The sequence below is a fragment of the Heterodontus francisci genome, chromosome 19, assembly GCF_036365525.1.
Source record: "Heterodontus francisci isolate sHetFra1 chromosome 19, sHetFra1.hap1, whole genome shotgun sequence".
Taxonomy (NCBI): domain Eukaryota; kingdom Metazoa; phylum Chordata; class Chondrichthyes; order Heterodontiformes; family Heterodontidae; genus Heterodontus; species Heterodontus francisci.
In genome coordinates, this window is record NC_090389.1 from 28,036,537 (window position 1) to 28,053,965 (window position 17,429).

General features: G+C 41.5%; 1 protein-coding gene across 3 annotated transcripts in view; it reads left to right on the forward strand.

The window, feature by feature from the left end:
* Positions 1-706: 706 nt before the first annotated feature.
* lmcd1 (LIM and cysteine-rich domains 1) overlaps positions 707-17,429 on the forward strand; it is a 56,439-nt gene continuing 39,716 nt past the window's right edge. For 2 of the 3 annotated variants that reach the window (XM_068051475.1, XM_068051474.1), the window contains exon 1: positions 707-925. Coding sequence is in view for 1 of the 3 variants with exons in the window: in XM_068051474.1 (XP_067907575.1) it covers positions 899-925 (27 nt within the window). In the remaining 2 variants the exon portion in view is untranslated. Of the gene's footprint in view, positions 926-1,451; positions 1,703-17,429 lie in introns of those variants that run through there. The other variant, XM_068051476.1, reaches the window with a different exon arrangement.

The window sequence follows — 17,429 nt, forward strand, 5'->3', positions numbered from 1 at the left end:
CCTGATCTCTACACCTATATCGTCCTTCTTCAAAGTGAACATAGATGAAAAGTATTCATGTGGGACCTTGTCAAAAGCCTTGCTAAAATCTATATTGACTACATCAAACTCGCTACCCTCATCAACCCTCCTTGTTACTTACTTTAAAAATTCAATCAAGTTGGTTAGACCTGACCTTCCCTTAACCATGCTACCAAGACAACCTGCAGCATGGTTTAAAAAAAAAGCTCAAGCTACACACACCTTTACCCTTCTCTACTGTCGAAAGTGAGTTGTAGACAAATGAATGTCTGACCGTAGCATTTTACTAAACGGGCAGGCATTTAAACCTAACTCACTAATAAACAATTTCAGTCCTGACTCATTTAAAATAAAACATTCTTTGTCTAGTGGTTTACTGTTTACATCACGTCTGCATTACTGTATATCGTTTCCTTGAAAGGGAAGAGATGATAAGAAACAGGAAGCAGCCCCGCTTTCCTGGCGGTGGTGGGGTTGAAAGGAATGAATCAAGCATTTTTCTGCTCTGGATAAATCAGATGAGCTCAGAAGCCAGCCTGATGTCAGCTCTGCGAGGAATGGGCGTTCCCCAACAGGGTGGAAACAGGCAGCCCTCCCATCCACCGGGGCGGGCGGGAACCAGGTCCCTGTATGTCCATGATTCGCTTCTCTAAGTTTCGAAGCCCTGCCCTCCCTCTCAAATAAAACTACCTCTGGACTCAAGCTGCAGAACTGCAACCGGCAAGTGGCAATACACACACACAAAATGTAAAACACCAGGACTGCTAGCGCTGCAAAGCGGTCATCCAAGTAGATTTAAGAGCAGCAAGGAGGGGGTATATAGACAAGATTTCAGTCATCAATCCACCGTTTGAAAGGTGCAGTCTATCAATTTTACATGGATCTCAACACGGGGATGCAAAAGGTAAGTTTGAATTTTTGTTCGCTGTCTGAGAGCAGTGACTGGGATTGCTCAGGTCGCTCTCCGAGGTGATCTGAAATAAACTGTGTTTAAGTAGAAAGGGATTTCCCTGACATGCACATATTTACCGGCAACAGCTCGTCCCTGGTTTCTATAAGTGACAGGATCTTGTATATTGAGTTTCAGCCGCGGTCTAGTCCATGAATGAAAGATTTTACTCTGAATTTACTGGGTGGGAAAATTCCAACTTTTCTGTTCATCTTATTTGGGATTCATTTTTCTTTTCAGTTTATTCTGCTTTTAATGTTAGTTACTGGGTCCGGTTTGGTGATTATAAAAAGTGTCCCCAGCACTTGGTCCAACTCCAAACTCCCTTTCCATATTACAAGCATCTCAGCAGTGTTATAATTCAAGGTTGCTCGCCTGTTGGAAATTCCCTATTGTATCATTCACAGCCTCAGCGTGACATTCCGAGAAATTGGGAGGAAAGGCAGTCCCTTCGCTGTCGCGAGGTGTGCCGCGAATGAGAGGGAAACTACATTTAGCACAAAAATAGTCTTGCTATATGTGGAAGATAAGTTTATGCAGCGACTGCGAGCACTGGGCTACAGTCTGCTCTCTCACATCAAGAGTGCTATCCTGCCAATCCACCGCTTGTGAGCAGTTGCTGCCAAAAAATTCCCTTCTCCCAACCAGCTAACTGAACAAAAGATTTGCTTTGCACCGTGTCATTTATCTCAATCTCTCGCTGAACCAATCTTTCTCGTTTGTACCGTGCAGGTGAGACTGCCTGTTTGGCAAATTTCTTTTTTCGAACCTCTTGGCCACGAATTTATCTGTTAGTTCGAAGTTGACGGTCGGTGCTCGTTTGCATCCGCTGAAAAAGCTTTATGACTTAATTCTGTCTCTGTGGTGAAACCTCTGGCCCGGGACGCTTTCATACCGTTGGGAACTATCGTGTCCCAGAGGCTGTGCCAATTCCTTAGTTTATTGGTAACGGGGCAAACTGACAGTGTTATCTGCAGTTGTTCGGTGACCCCGAGGCTTCCTCGGGTCCCAAATCCAACCAGTTTATCTGTACGAACACTAGTCGTTGATATCGAAGGGTATCACACCTTTAAAAAAAAGTTCTCCATAACCTTCTTTAAAAAAAGTTTCTTTTTTCGAGGTCGCTTGTCTCTGTTGACAACAATCTCTACTTTCACCCAAGAGATTTTGCGTTCAAGCCCCACTCCAGTTCTTGAACGTGGAATCTCAGGTTGACACTTCTGCAGCACTGGAGGAGTACGGCAGTGTCTCAGGTGCAGTCCTGGAGGTAAGATATTAATGGCAGCTTTGCCTTTTCCTTTGGTTAAAGTGGCTGTTGAAGATCACATGACACTACTTAAGAAGAGCCGCCAGTTCCCCCACCAACCTGGACAATATTCCCGCCTCAACCAACGATACCAACATCTGGAATAATTGCTTATTAAACTCATTTATTGTTTGCTGGAAAATGGCGACTGTGTCCACCCACACAACAACATCAAATGCGCTTTTGAAGTAATTTATTGTATGTGAAAACACGAGATGCAAGACTTTGCTTCAGAAATCCGGGTCACTTACAGTATTGGAAAGTCACAAAAAAAATCTAAATGGGAAGGTGCAACTCATAGAATAAATGGTTCGAGAAAGCTTTTCTCAATAAGCTTTTCGCAATTAATAAAACAAAGGGATGCATCACAGGCGCTAGAATTTCTTTTGAATGAAACTTATTTTGATTTCAATAGCCGAGTTTGCAGACGGACTTGTGCATTGTGATCTGTCTCCTGGAGTCATTTTAAAGAAACAGACACACTCCTGGCACCAATCTGAGTCGCTGTATGTGGGTAGGTCCCTACCCATTTACCACTTCTCAGCTTAGGCTGTTAGACTCAAGTATCTGAAGCTAAAACTTGTGTGAGAAAGTAATTGTACAACCAGCAGGCACCAAATAAATAGTAATACTGCAGTCAATACTGTATCCCAATGCATGCAGCAGTCACATGGGATTTGCTTTTAGTAAGTCATAGGCTGATTTTGCTGTGGCAGGGCATCTAATGGCATCTGCTATTAGTTACACTTGCCCTTGCATATTTAATTTTTAAAAACAAAATTGTGTGGCAAGTTCCCACAAGTGTGAGCTGATAATGGTGCAGTGAGGGATACAGAGTATCTGGGACCTGAGTGAACAGGGCAACCAACTGTACATCCCTTAAGCAATAATATTCAAGATTTGTGAAATTAACAATGCAAGGACCGAGAAGGAACTAAATTGGAATGGGTGAATTTAATGTGAAATATGGTATAGAAAAAGAAATAGAGAGGAAAGAAAAGTAAAAAGAAATGTAAAAATGTTAATGTAGCCATTTTTAACATCTCAAACAACAACTAATATCTGAAGGAATGAGACTCTACACTTGTAATTATTTTTCAGTGCCAGAGAGGTTGACTGGCAGTAATTGTCATTACCCTTTTAATGATATGATAACTTACACTTGAAAGTTTATCTTGTATCTGTTGCACATATACAGCAATCTTATGACATTTAATGCATTTTAATGGTGAGGCAGACAACGGAATGCCATTTTCATAGTGCTAACGGCAAAGCAGCACATCTCAGACAGCAACTTTTGGATATTGGCATTTAAAAATACGTCTGTCTTCAGCTGAAGTTGCTGTATGATATGCGCATAAATAATTGAGAGCATGTATCACTGTTCTTTTGACAGCAAAATCAGTGCTGTCTATCTAATCTATTAATATAATTTTTTATGTACAGTTGTATTTAAGTTGCTACTCAGAGCTAAGTACTTGCCTGTTGAACTTGGCTGTTACCAATGGCTGGGGAAGGTTGGTGCAAGTCAGAGCTTTGCTGGTCTGTACAGGTGAATCAATCCACAGCCCACTGATGGGCAGAAGTCATGGCTGCTTCCACCACCATCCTCAGAACCACCTGTGAAAACTGTCTCATTTGATCACTCTCGGATTCTCAAGGGACTTTGATCAATGTAGTGCACCACTGCCATGAAGCAAGCATGATATCAGCAGGATAAACAGATTGTGCAGTAAAACCTCCTGATAAAAGAGAAACTGAGAGTCGCAGCAAGGAAAGGAGGGGAGGGTGAGAGTGATGATACAAGGACGGTTCGCCCTTTCCTTCTTTTGTAATTCGTTGTCCTTCACCTTGCTGGTAGTCAGGAAAGGATGTTTGACAGGCCAAATGCTCAGAAGGTTTTGTTTGTTAGCATGGTTGCTACTGAATTTCTAAAAGCTTCTAAAATGTAAAAATCAAACAACGAAAGTCAATTTTTTGCAATGGTTCCTTTTTTTGCCACATGAATTGCATATGTTATGGTGTGGAGATATTATTTATTTGAGTTTTAGTGAACTTTCAGTCACAGCAAAACAGATATGCAAACCATAATCTTCCCACCATTTCCCCCCTCACATTTGCCTATAATGAAATCTATTTTCACAGTTTTTCTCATTCACTTAATTCACTTCACTTCAATCATATAGCATCTCTTCACCATGCTGTTGAAATATAGACATCAACAAACATTTCAATCTGGTGTGAGAAGATTCAGAATGATAAAGGGCTATTGGCTCATCCTGCTCCCTTCAGCTTTGTGGAACTTCAGCTATCACAGTTAGCTATAAATCTCTATTTCTACTTAAGGCAGAAATTAATTTTTTAAAAATGGAAAATCATGATATAGAGTCAAGGCTGATAACATAGGACACCAACAGGTTTATGAAGAGTGAAAAGGAAATAGTAATGGGTGGGTAGCGATCAGATTGAGTCTTAAAAACCTATGGATGTACCAGGGTAAAAATAAGCTACAGTAAAAGGCAGTGCAGTCAGTCTTGAGTTCAGTGGTGTGGAGAAGGGCAAAAGAACATAAGGAGACAGATTTGAAGCTTAGAAGTGCAAGAGAGGAAAGTTCAGAGAAACACTGGCCATATTACTATCAATAAAATAAAGTAAAGTAGGTTATGACAGTGGAGTGACAGAGGTTGGAGCCCAGAGCTTAAAGAAGGCTATTGGATGCTGACAAGCTTTCCCTTGACCTCTATACAGGAGTGTGAGAGGTGGGGGTGGGAGGCAGGAAAATGGAAAGGCTCCACAGACATGGCAACAATATTCAACTTGTGAATAAGAGACATTCTGGAGTGGTTGCAGACAAGCTACAGTGAATGTGTGAGGATGGTGCAAGATGGACGAGCGTGACATACTATGACAGCAGATATCCTGGTAGGAGTAGCTGTAAACAACAGCAGCAGAATAAGGGAGGTGAGGAGATCTCAGCGTGAAGTATCTCTCCCACACCTTCTGCTTGTGAGCAGACTCCTGGCTGTCAATGCATAAATTAGTGAAAGTGGATGTGCCAGGAATGCATGTCAGTGGTGAATGATGGTGGTGCATACCATTCATTCTACAAGCCTTTCGGGAGTCATGGCTCACTGTGTAACTGCAAGCCAAGAACACAGTTAAACCTGATCCATACTAGTACCTTCTCCCTACACCTGTCTGTGGAGATCCTCTGTTGATTTGACAGTATTAGTTTGATATTTAGGGTTTTAGGACCCAGGAGAGAGAGTTGTTCAGCAACCAGATTTGGTTGCATAGTTGTGGCTATTATTATCAAAGCAGCCTTTTGTCTCTTTGTAATGATGGATGAGTGTGGCTGAATTCATATCCCTCGCCTCATAGCAAAGCACTTATTGAATCAGAAATTAGCTAGAACTGTACTGGTCTGTTACAGTTTATCATCATTAATAGCCCATGAATAAAACAACTGTTTTGTCTGTCTGCAGCAGTCAAATATGTGCATTTTATGGCACTTATATGGCAGTTTTGACAGTGTTGTTTTAATTATTATTTGCACAAGAAAGAAAGTTTGTACCCAGAGAGAATAATAATCATCTGAACATTGTCTATTAGGAGTCTAGATGACTGCAATGAGTGTCCTGAGTTTCATCCTTTCCCTACTTTTTGGGACAGCTGACCATACAGGGCTTGACTCTTTACTAAACTGGTACCATTGTATTCCAATGGAGGTGGGGGAAAAGGAATATTACGGGGAGGGGAGTGAACTAGAGTTTTGCTCCAGCATCTGTGACAATCACCCAACAAGGTTTAGCTGCTAGTGCAATTTTGGGAGTTAGGCTTGCAGTAAGTCAGAGGAGGCAGGCCGGTGCGCTTGGAAGGAGAGTGGATCATCTGCTGTCTATATGTAACCTTAGCTTTTTTTCTACTGTTAAGAAATTTACCAGCAGTAATTTGTCTTGCTGACAGGTTGACCACTGACAGCATTCTTGAGGATCGTTCAGGCTTCAGGCAGTGTTTCCTTCTCAAAGTTTATATTATTTGGGCCAGGGATAAACATGTACTCGGAAAAGTGTGGGATGTTGGCACTTCTATTTTTCATTGAGAAGCATAGGTGAAGGGCTAAGGCCCATATTTCAGGTCCATAGTTGAAGACAAAGGGGAGAAGATGAGGTTTAACAAGGAAATGTAATTGGTTGAAGTCAATCTCAAGTTTAAAAGATTGTAGTAGGAAGGGTAAACTCAGGGAGTTAAGGAATTCCACAGAAAGAAGTGAGTTAAGAAAAGGATAATGCAAAGAATCATGATTTCTTTGTGGTGAAGATGTAGGGAGAAGGAAGAGCATGTGGAACAAAACACTGAAGATTAGAAGCACCTAAATAGGAAAGTTAAGAGGAGGCATCGCCATTGTTGTATCAATGAAATAGAGACAGACAGACTGGAGGTGACACAAGGATTGCTTATGAGATGGTGAGCTTTTGTCTGTATCCTATCTGGGACTGTGAAAGGATATTATGACATGGGAGCAGTATTCAAATATTTAAAGGATTGTTATTGAAGGAGAAAGTGGAAACAAAGTATCTTGGTGACAGCATTACCAGTGAATGAGATTTTGGAGTTCCTTTTGCTATCAGAAGAGGATGTCAAGACTAGAATATAATGACTAAAATAAATGTGCTGATCTCATCTTTTTCAGTAGTACCTGCTGGTTTGACTTGAAAGGGTGTAAAAAAATTCTGCCTTTGAAGAATTAAAAGTAGTAAGATTTTAATTAGACCACCATGGAGGGGGTTAAGATGTTAATGACGCAACAGTTGCACTGTAAAAGTAACAGGAATAGTGTGCACTTGGGACACATAAACTGATCGGGATTGATGAGCGTGGAATTGAATCATCACTAAAAGGTCGGATACAATTGCAAGATAAGTGGAGATCATTGGTATGAAGAAGGAATAAAGTGGAAGAGATAGCAGAACTCTGGGAGGAGGGGGGCAGTAGCATAGGCCATCTTCCATAGCATGGAACGAACTGTATTGGAGCACTTAGGTTTTATACTCTTACTGTAAGGATTAAAGTTAGTTGCAGCATGGATCAGAGACTCCAACAATATACATTAATCCAGTTGACAAATAGCATCCCCAACTGGACCTGATTCCCACACCAACTGCCTCAATGAGTGACATTGTAAATTTTTCTCACGCTGTATTGCTCTTTGCCATGCATCCCATTCTTAGTAGTGGACAGTCTTTGGACTGTTGCCATTTTTAATAAACAAAAATATGACTAACCTGAACAAACAGAGATTTGGCATAATGTGTTAAAATAAGAAGTAAGGAAGCAAGGAAACAAAGGAGGGAGCGTGTGTCAATAATATGTCAAATAGGAAAGAGATTCAGAGTTATCGTGGACAAATCTATGACATCATAGCTTAGTGCTGAGATACAATTTATATTGATAAAAGGTCATTAAGGTGCACTGGCAGAAAGATAGAGTTAAATCAAAAGAGGTTATATTATTCCTGGCAGGTAGTGGTCTGTCCCCACCTGGACTTTATTGTGCAGTTTTGATCAGCTAATTGAAGGAGGAATGTTACTGCCCTTGAGATGGTAGAGAGGTAGGCAACACATCACTGCTACCAGGCATTTAAGTGATGTGGAAAAGTTGAGGAAATTGGACTTTGTTTCAGAAAAGGAGAGATTTGGTGTAACTTAATCAAAGTTTTCCAGATCACAAAGAGGATTGGAAAAGTTGATCTAGGCAAGTTGTTCACTCTGGAGAGGGGTTGAAATGTCAGGTGACAAAAATTTAAAAGTTAGAAGTGAAATCAGAAAAAAACATTTACACTAACCTTGCGGAATAAGTTACCATCGGAGGACATTAAAGTGAAAGCATAAATGAGTTTGGGCAGTATTGAATGTGTTTCTGGAGAGTAGAAGGACTGAGAGATATGGTGAATCTGAGTTTGAGGGCTTGCAATCCATCAAAGGTGGAAAAACTTTGGGACTAATATCTCTAAAAATTCTAATATTCTACAAATTGATAGGGTATCTAATCCTGCTTCACTTAGAGCTGTTAAGGCATTGGGAGGATTGTAGACTAGACTTCACTCAAGTCCCAGAGAATCAATAGAACAATATGGTAATTCATTGCATTGGCTGTTCCCCATACTGTTCATTGCCCCCACTGTCATTTTATGAATGGGACTGTTTTTTCTTTGTGAGAAGCCAATGTATAATGCTTGTATTGATATTGTATGTAATTCCCATGGTGATTACTTCAACATGAATTAAATTATTGCACTGTATGTTAGCAAAACAAATTGCATTAAGTTATTCACTATGTAATGTTAGCTGTGGCTCACTGTTACTTCTGAATCAGAAGGTTGTGGGTTCAAGTCCCATTCAAGAGGCTTGAGCACAAAATATAGGCTGACATTCCAGTGCAGTACTGCTGCACCATCAGAGGTACCATATTTCAGATGAGATGTTGAACCAATCCCCCATCTACTTTTTAAGGAGACATAAAATATCCAGTATCACTATTTCAAAGAAGAGCAAGGCAGTGGTCCCACAAAAGTACGTCTAGAGATTTAACTAAAGTTGAAGCTCATGGAACTGAAGGCAAATTATTGATCTGGTTTGGAAATTGGCTGAGCAGTAGGGGACAGAAAGTCGGAATAATGCTCTAATTGGCAGGATGTGACCAGTGTGTCCCACAGGGATCCGTGTTGGGGCCTCAACTATCCACCGTAATTATTGACAAGTTAGAAGATGGGATGAAGAGTCACATATCCAAGAATAGGTGGTATTGTAAGCAGTGTAGATGGAAACATAAAATTTTAAAGAGATACTAATAGGTTAAGTGAATGGGCAAAACGGTGGCAAATGGATTCCAATATAGGCAATTTCTTTTTATTTGTTCATGGTATGTGGGTGTCACTGGCTAGGCCAGCATTTATTGTCCATCCCTAATTGCTGTTGAGAAGGTGGTGGTAAGCTGCCTTCTTGATTTGCTGCAGTCCTTGGGGTGTAGGTACACCCACAGTGCTGTTAGGAAGGGAGTTCCAGGATTTTGACACAGCGACATTGAAGGAATGGCGATATAGTTCTAAGTCAGGATGATGTGTGGCTTGGAGGGGATCTTGCAAGTGGTGGTGTTCCCATGCATCTGCTGCCCTTGTCCTTCTAGCTGGTAGAAGCCATGGGTTTGGAAGGTGCTGTCGAAGGAGCCTTGGTGCGTGGCTGCAGTGCATCTTGTAGATGGTACACACTGCTGCCACTGTGCGTCGGTGGTGGAGGAAGTGAATGTTTGTAGATGGGGTGCCAATCAAGCAGGCTGCTTTGTCCTGGATGGTGTGGAGCTTCTTGATTGTTGTTGGAGCTGCACCCATCCAGGCAAGTGGAGAGTATTCCATCACACTCCTGACTTGTGCCTTGTAGATGGTGGACAGGAGGTGAGTTATTTGCCGCAGAATTCCCAGCCTCTGACCTGCTCTTGTAGCCACAGCATTGATGTGGCTGGTCCAGTTCAGTTTCTGGTCAATGGTAACCCCCAGGATGTTGATGGTGATATTGATAGTGAGGGATTCAGTGCTGGTAATGCCATTGAACGTCAAGAGGAGATGGCCAGATTCTCTCTTGTTTGAGGTGGTCATTGCCTGACACTTGTGTGGCGTATGTTACTTGCCAATTATCAGTCCAAGTGTGAGCTTATCCACTTTGAACCTAAAAAGAATAGATCAGAATACTTTTTAAATGGTAAAAAGCTAGAAGCAGTGGAACTCCAAAGAGACTTTGGGGTCCAGGTATACAAATCATTAGGTACAGAAAACAAAAAGGCTAATGGAATGCCTGTCTTTATATCCAAAGGATTAGAATACAAGGGGTGGAAGTAATGCTTCAACTATACAAAACCCTATTTAGACAATACCTGGAGAACTGTGAGCAGTTCTGGGCATCACACCTTTGGAAGGATATATTTGTCTTGGAGAGAGTGCAGCATAGATTTACCAGAATGATACCTGGACTCCAAGGGTTAAATTACAAGGAGAGGTTACACAAACTAGAGTTATATTGCCTGAAATTTAGAAGGTTAAGGGGTGATTTGATCAACATTTTCAGGATATTGAGGGGAATTGATAGGGTAGATCGAGAGAAACTATATCAGCTGATTGGGGAGTTGACATGCAGGAACATGGTATAAAAGTTCTAGCCAGGCCTTTCAGGAGTGAAGTTAGGAAACATTTCTGCACACAAAGGGTGATAGAAGTTTGGAACTCTCTTCCGCAAATGGCAGTTTATGCTGGGTCAATTGTTAATTTTAGATCTGAGATTGCTAGATTTTTGTTATCCAAAGGTATTAAGGGATATAAAGCAAAGGCAGCTATATGAAGTTAGGTCACAGATCAGTCATGATCTCATTGATTGTCAAAACAGGTTTGAGGGGCTAAATGGCCTACTCCTGTTCTGATGTTTCTATGGCATCCTGGCCAAATTTATACTTCAGCTAACAGCTTAAAAAATGATCACTATTTAGTCATTATCAGAGTGCTGTTTGTGGGAGCTTCCTTTGTGCAAATTGACTGCCCCATTTCCTACAATACAAGTGACTACACTTTAGTTGGCTGTAAAGCACTTTGAAATAGCCTGAGGTTGTGAAAGGAGCTATAATAAATACGAGTCTTTCTTTTCCATTTTTCCAAGAAGGCAGTACATTTTTAAATCTATAAACAAACTAACTTGGACAATCTTGCACACCCAATTCATATTTTGAATGCTCTTTGTGTGGAAAAATGCTAATTTATTTCCAGACGGTTTGCCTCTTCCTCATCAACGCAGTTTCCACCAAAGCAAAACTACTGCCTCTGTGCAGCTATCATGTGACGTAGAAAACTGTAAGCTAGCACCATAAGAGAATGCTTCCAGTGCAAGGTGACTTGTTTTGGCCTGAGTATCTTACTGTTGGAACTTGCAGTCATTAGTGTTAAGTTACGCTTACAGTCATTGCACAGCTGATGTTCTGTGTACAGCCCATTTTTGAGACAGTAACTTTGGCATCTTATTGAAGATGCTCTAACACTGTAGTCCTCTGACTTCCTTCAGCTATAAATAACTGAGAACCTAATGAAGAGAAAGTGATTTTATATCTGGAAAGAATCTTCTTAAAATGTTACTGTGAAAACATTTTTCTACTCATAGGATTTACCTTTTGACAAGCAAAATAAAATTTTAAATAGGAGTTAAAAGAAATACTGCATCTGCTGGAAATCTGAAGCAGCAATGGAAAATGTTGGAACACACAAGCTCATGTGGTGAGAACAGACAAGTGAATGCTTTGGGTGTGGGTCTTTCAAAACTGAAAAATAAGAAGGCAGAAAGACATATTAAATCAATCAGATAAAGGGGAGAGGGAAATATAAATATATTAAAACTGAGAAGAGGACGATCGTTTATATATTTTGCCCCCTCCTTTTTCTGATTTATATTAATACAACTCACTGTCTCTTGTTTTGAAGATGAATACAGACCTGAAATGTTAACTCATCTGTTCTTTCCGCAGATAACGACAGACCTGCTGGTCCCCAACCCACACCCCAGAACCCAGCCTTTTTTGTTTTTGTGAAAGGTTGAACTGGTCCCAGCTGAACTATGAACAACAAAGCTTGCAGGACAGTCAGGCCTGATGTCATCTTACATTTGTGCGCTGGATAAAATTTGAATAACATTGGCATTGATATGAAGGCCTGTCTTTGTTATATGTAGTGTAGGGAGAAATGTTACCATTCCACATGGTGATTTAGTAAAGATGTGTGAAATTTGTGGAGTGTGTGTGGGATGTATGATGCACAAATCCTACTACTCTCCAAAACCTTTATCTCATTCAGAACTCTGCTATCTAATCCTAACTCACAACAAATCCTGCTGACCCATCAGCCCTATGTTCACCGTCCTACATGAGCATCTGTCCTGGCAACGCCATGATTTTAAAATCTTCATGCTTGTGTTCAAATCCCTCAATGACCTTGCTGCTCGCTATCTTTGTAAACTCATCCTGCCCTACAACCTTCCAAGATCTCTATGCTTCTCCAATTCTGGCCTCTTGTGCATCCCAGATTTCATTCACACAACATTGGCAGTTGTGCCTTCAGCTACCTCAGCCCTAAGCTCTGGAATTTCCTGTCTAAAACTCTCTCTTTCTCTCTACCCTCCTTTAAGATGCTCCTTAAAACCTACTGTTTTGACCAAACTTTTGGTCATCTATCCTAATATCTCATTATTTTACTCGATAACGCTCCTGTGAAATACCTTGGGTTGTTTTACTATATAAATGCAAGTTTTGATGGAAGGTCATTGACCTGAAACATTAATTATATTCTTCTCTCCAGACCTGCTGAGTATTTCTGAGTGTCAGCTATGCCTTAGTTGGTAGCACTCTCACCTCTGCATTGTAAGGCTCAAGTCTCACTCCAGGGTTTGAGCACAAAAATCAAGGCTGACACTCTAGGGCAGTACTGCTGGAGTGCTGCATTGTCAGAGGTGCTGTCTTTTGGATGAGACATTAAGCTGAGGCCCCATCTGCTTGCTAGGGCAGATGTAAAAGATCCCAAGGCACTATTTCAAAGAAGAGCAGGGGAGTTATCCCTGGTGTCCTGGCCAATGTTTATCCCTCAATCAATATCACAAAAACAGATTATCTGGTCATTATCACATTGCTCTTTGTGGGAGTTTGCTGTATGCATACTGGCTGCTGCATTTCCTACATTACAACATTGACTACCCTTCAAAAAAGTACTTCATTGGCTGTAAAGTGCTTTGAGATGTCTGTGAAAGGCGCTATATCAATGCAAGTCTTTTTTTCCCCAGCACTTTCTACTATTATTTAAGGGTCCAAGGGATTTTGTAAGGGTGTAAAATATTGTTTGCTTCTGAAGGTAGTGCTCAATTGAAATTGGTGGTGTTGGTTGTGGAATGAAATTTGTCAGCTAACTGAGGAAGGGCAGTTGGCCCAGTTTGTTGGTTCCTTTCTCATGCTAGGCTCTGAATGACAGGAGCATTAACCCAGGTTCTGAGTAAATCAGTAATATTGCCCACTGCTTAAGAGGCTAAGTCCCCACTTTGGGGGGTAGTGGGGGGCACTAAAGGAAACTGCAGCATAGTTATGGCCTCCTGAAATGTTAGCACTCTTTCAGCTAGTTACAAGCAAGACTAATGTTATGTTTTAAATATTTGCTGTGATTGATTAGCAGAACTTGTTACACATTATGTTGTGGATGAGAGTACTGTGGAATGTTGGAGATTTCCAGGATTGCACTAAGTACTTTCTTTTTAAAGCCAAGGTTAATGGAAAACTAATTAGATGAAGAGTGATTGAGAGTATAGCTTATCACATTATGTAGTGATTTAGTAATGTCTAATGTCAAATATGTTTTCAGACATTCTAGTAATGTTAATTGGGGGGAATGTAGCTGGACTAATTTGATGCAATGTGTAAAAATTTTCAGACTGAAGTGTCTATCCTTGTATCCTGGTTTGTCTGTCTGTGTGTGTGACACAGTGACGACAAGTTGGCCTACATGCTTGCTATGAGCAGGACCTGTGGACTGGACTATGTGCATGCTTGGCACAGAGTGACGGCAGCAATTTGGTGTACAGGTGAATGTGCAAATGGTGCAGAGTAGCAGCTGTTATTTGGTCATCAAGGGTGACATCGCATCCCCTCATCACTTGGTGAATCAATAAGTGCAAAGTTTTAGCTGTGAAAATAAATGTGACTGAGTGACACAGTGGGGTGAATTTTACCAGGCCTCTGCGTCAGAGGTTGTGGGGGGAGGGGGGTGGGGGGGGCAGAAAATACCTCCGGGAGAGGCCCGCCATGGGCCTCGACACCGGGAAGGCCTTGCCCCAGATTACCGGAAGCAGCGAGGCCTCATGGTGGCACCCCTCCCCTCCCACCCCACTTCTCGGCGACGGGAACATAATTAAAATATGTTAATACATGTAAATTTAAGAAATAATACTTAACACACCACGCCGGCCGTCCTGCTGCCATATTCTGGCCATTTGCCGGGACTCCCGCACCTTCAGATCTCAGTTCGGACATCTGAGGCTGTACACTGGTTGGGAAGGAGGAGCAGATATGCTTTCAGGGTGGGAGCTGGGAGCGGGGTAAACTATTGCTATTGGTGGAGGGAATGGTGGGAAGGGGTTGAAGGTGAAAGTTAATAAATTCCGCGGGGGGAAGGTCGGGATCGCAAGGTAGGTTTTTTTGCAGGGAGAGGGCAATTAATAAATTGTTTAGTCATTGTGGGGGTGGGAGAGTGGCTTGAATCTTTTAGTAAATTTGTAACTTTAATTTTAAGATGTATACAACTTTAAAATTTAAATGAAGTTGAAGGACTTGAAGCCCTTTAAAAATGGTGCCAGCACCTGCGCAGCGGTGCTGGACGCTGTTGCCGGGGACGGAGCGCTCGCCCCCCTCCATGTCATTAAAATGAGCCGCTGCGCTAAATAACCCAGCGGCTCCGTGGAGTAAACCTCACACGTGTGCACCACAGGTTTCTCAGCGGCGAGCTGGAGAAATTCAGCCCAGTGAGTTAAGAGACTGACTAATCATTCCTGAGACCTGGGTTTAAATCTAGTCCCAGTTTGGTGGGCTGAAAATCACCTTTCTTTGCTGCTTTCAGTGATCCTGTAATGTAAGACCTTGAGCAGCCTCACTCTAGTTCAGAGGGGCCCATAGTGCAAAGCAGTCACCAAGTTAGTGCTAAGCAGGTAAGCTCAAGAGGCTCGAAATATGCCTGATGTGGGGAGTAAAACTCACTGCTGCTGAAGGATGGCCTTCGGAGGATATTATTTTAGGCACATTGTTGAGACAAAGTCGGTGGAGCTTTAATCCGATTCTGAACCTTTTTTTTCTTTTTTCTTTCTTTTAAATCTTTTTTTTGTTTTTATGAAGGTAGCCTTTATACCCCAGGCCCCCTTTATGTACATTTTTATATAAATAACTTTGTTAAAATCAAATAAATCTAAAAAAAACTCAAATTAAAATGCCATTTTCGACATTGATGATGCACTTCAGCCCCTGCGGCGCTGATTCTGAACTATGTTGTATCTTTCCTCGGAGTGCTTCTTTTTTTAACTTGTCAGTTGTATTCCTTTCCCTCCATGTCTGTCCTGAATTTGTTGGCTCATTGCTAAAGAACAGTTCCACATGGGGCATTTACTCTCTGGTACTTTTATCCAAGTGGTCATTATTTGGATGAGCTTTTTCGGTGAATATTGGAGCTATACAAAAATGGGGACATTTGAGCTACAGTCAATCTTATCATCAGCAGCCATATGTCACACACGGTACCAACAGGGGGTCACTGGACATTGGTCAGTGGCGGGGATCCTGCTGATTTTGTTTGCCTAATCCAATAAGAGTGCCCCTACTGCCAGTCCTACTAAGATATTTAACTTGGTACAATTTGGGGATCAAACCTGGGATTGTAAGGCTCACTTATTCCCTGGATATACAGAGGAGTGATGAATAATAGTGGTTTGTGCTGATATTGAGAAAGTGTTCCAATCTCATCACTCGGATTCTCTTTCTTTTTCACGCAGCAAGTGGTTAATGCACTGCCTGAGAGTGCAGTGGAGGCAAGTTCAATTGAAGCATTCAAAAGGGAATTAGCCTGTTATATGAATAGGAAGAATGTGCAGGGTTATAGGGAAAAGGCAGTAGGTGAAATGCTTATTCGGAGAGCCGGTGCAGACGCTATGAGCTGAATGGCCTCCTTTTGCGCTGTAACAATTCTATGAGTCTGAGTGCACAAACTTGCAAAAATATATTTTTTCAAAAATCATACATAGTAATGAGTCACCAACTGTAACAGCACAGGAAATATATGGAGGGATATGGAAATGTTACACTTGACAGTTTGCCTAAACACATAAAAGTTGAGCCATGTTTGAGTATCCATAACTTAGCCTAAAATGGTCAGGTTTGGATTGCTGTTTATTACCAAAAGTAGTTCTCTGCTCGTTGCTATCCAATATATTTGAAAGTCAGACTTTTTCTTCTCCAAACCTGAGTTTGTTTGCGGTAGAATAAATGTCAATCCAGTGTAAGCACGAATCATTTGCAGGCACACCTGGATCAATCAACAGGAGATGTGAGTGAACTGGCTCGATGGTATCATGTGGGCCAACTTGTCATTGTTGAATTTTAAAAGGTTTGAGAGCTGCACTATTGAAAATGTTGCAATCCATGACTGGTAGTTGGAACCTTGCAGACTCATTCAAGGTACAAGTTACAGAAATGTGGTTCAAGTGAAAATTTGATGATGCACTTGGCATGATTTTAAAAACTGAAGGTGGTTATTCCAGCACTGATTTGTTTCCTGCCTTGTTGAACTCGCAAATCTTGCCTGCCCATCTTTAATACCAGAAATTGTAGCTTCGTCTGCTGTAAAAACTGCCGCGTCACATTTCTGGGAGCGCAGCTGAATTTTAGTAGACATTGCCTCACGTATGTGATGTTTATGGACAGTAATAGAATATTAAAATAAAGAAGCTGATATCCTAACTGGGAATTTCATGCAAACATGTTAATATTCGCTTTTTTAGATTGCTAGATAACAGTTATAAAAGGAAGCTCCAGACTGCTCCTGATTTGGGAAAACATGATAGAATCTGTGGGCCGAAAGGGGGAATGTCCATATTTATCCCTTAACACAATTCGCCCTAAAATTTTTCACGTTAATATCCACGAGTCGGCAACGGGTCTGTACACGGACACCAGTGTCGGCGGTAAAAATTTTGAGGTCCGTGAACAGTAATTTCAGGGAGGAGAAATTTCCCATTGATTCCAATTTGGCTTTTTAAAAAAAAATCGCAGCCATCAATTTCATAGCTGACAGGTATTTCGCTTCCAAATCAGGCAAGTTCCTGGTTTTCTGGTGGGGTTCCAATTTTTTTCAAATAGCCCACCGAGAACCACAAACTTGTCCAGTTTGGAAGCAAAGAACCAATCAGCGATGAAACTGATGGCTGCAATTTTTAAAAAACTGACCAATCACAAAGCTGAGAGTTCCTGCTCTCTGCCACTGTCAAAGAGAGAAAGGGAGAGAGAGAGAGAGAGAGAGAGGGTGTGGGGGAGGTGGGGGGGGGGGGG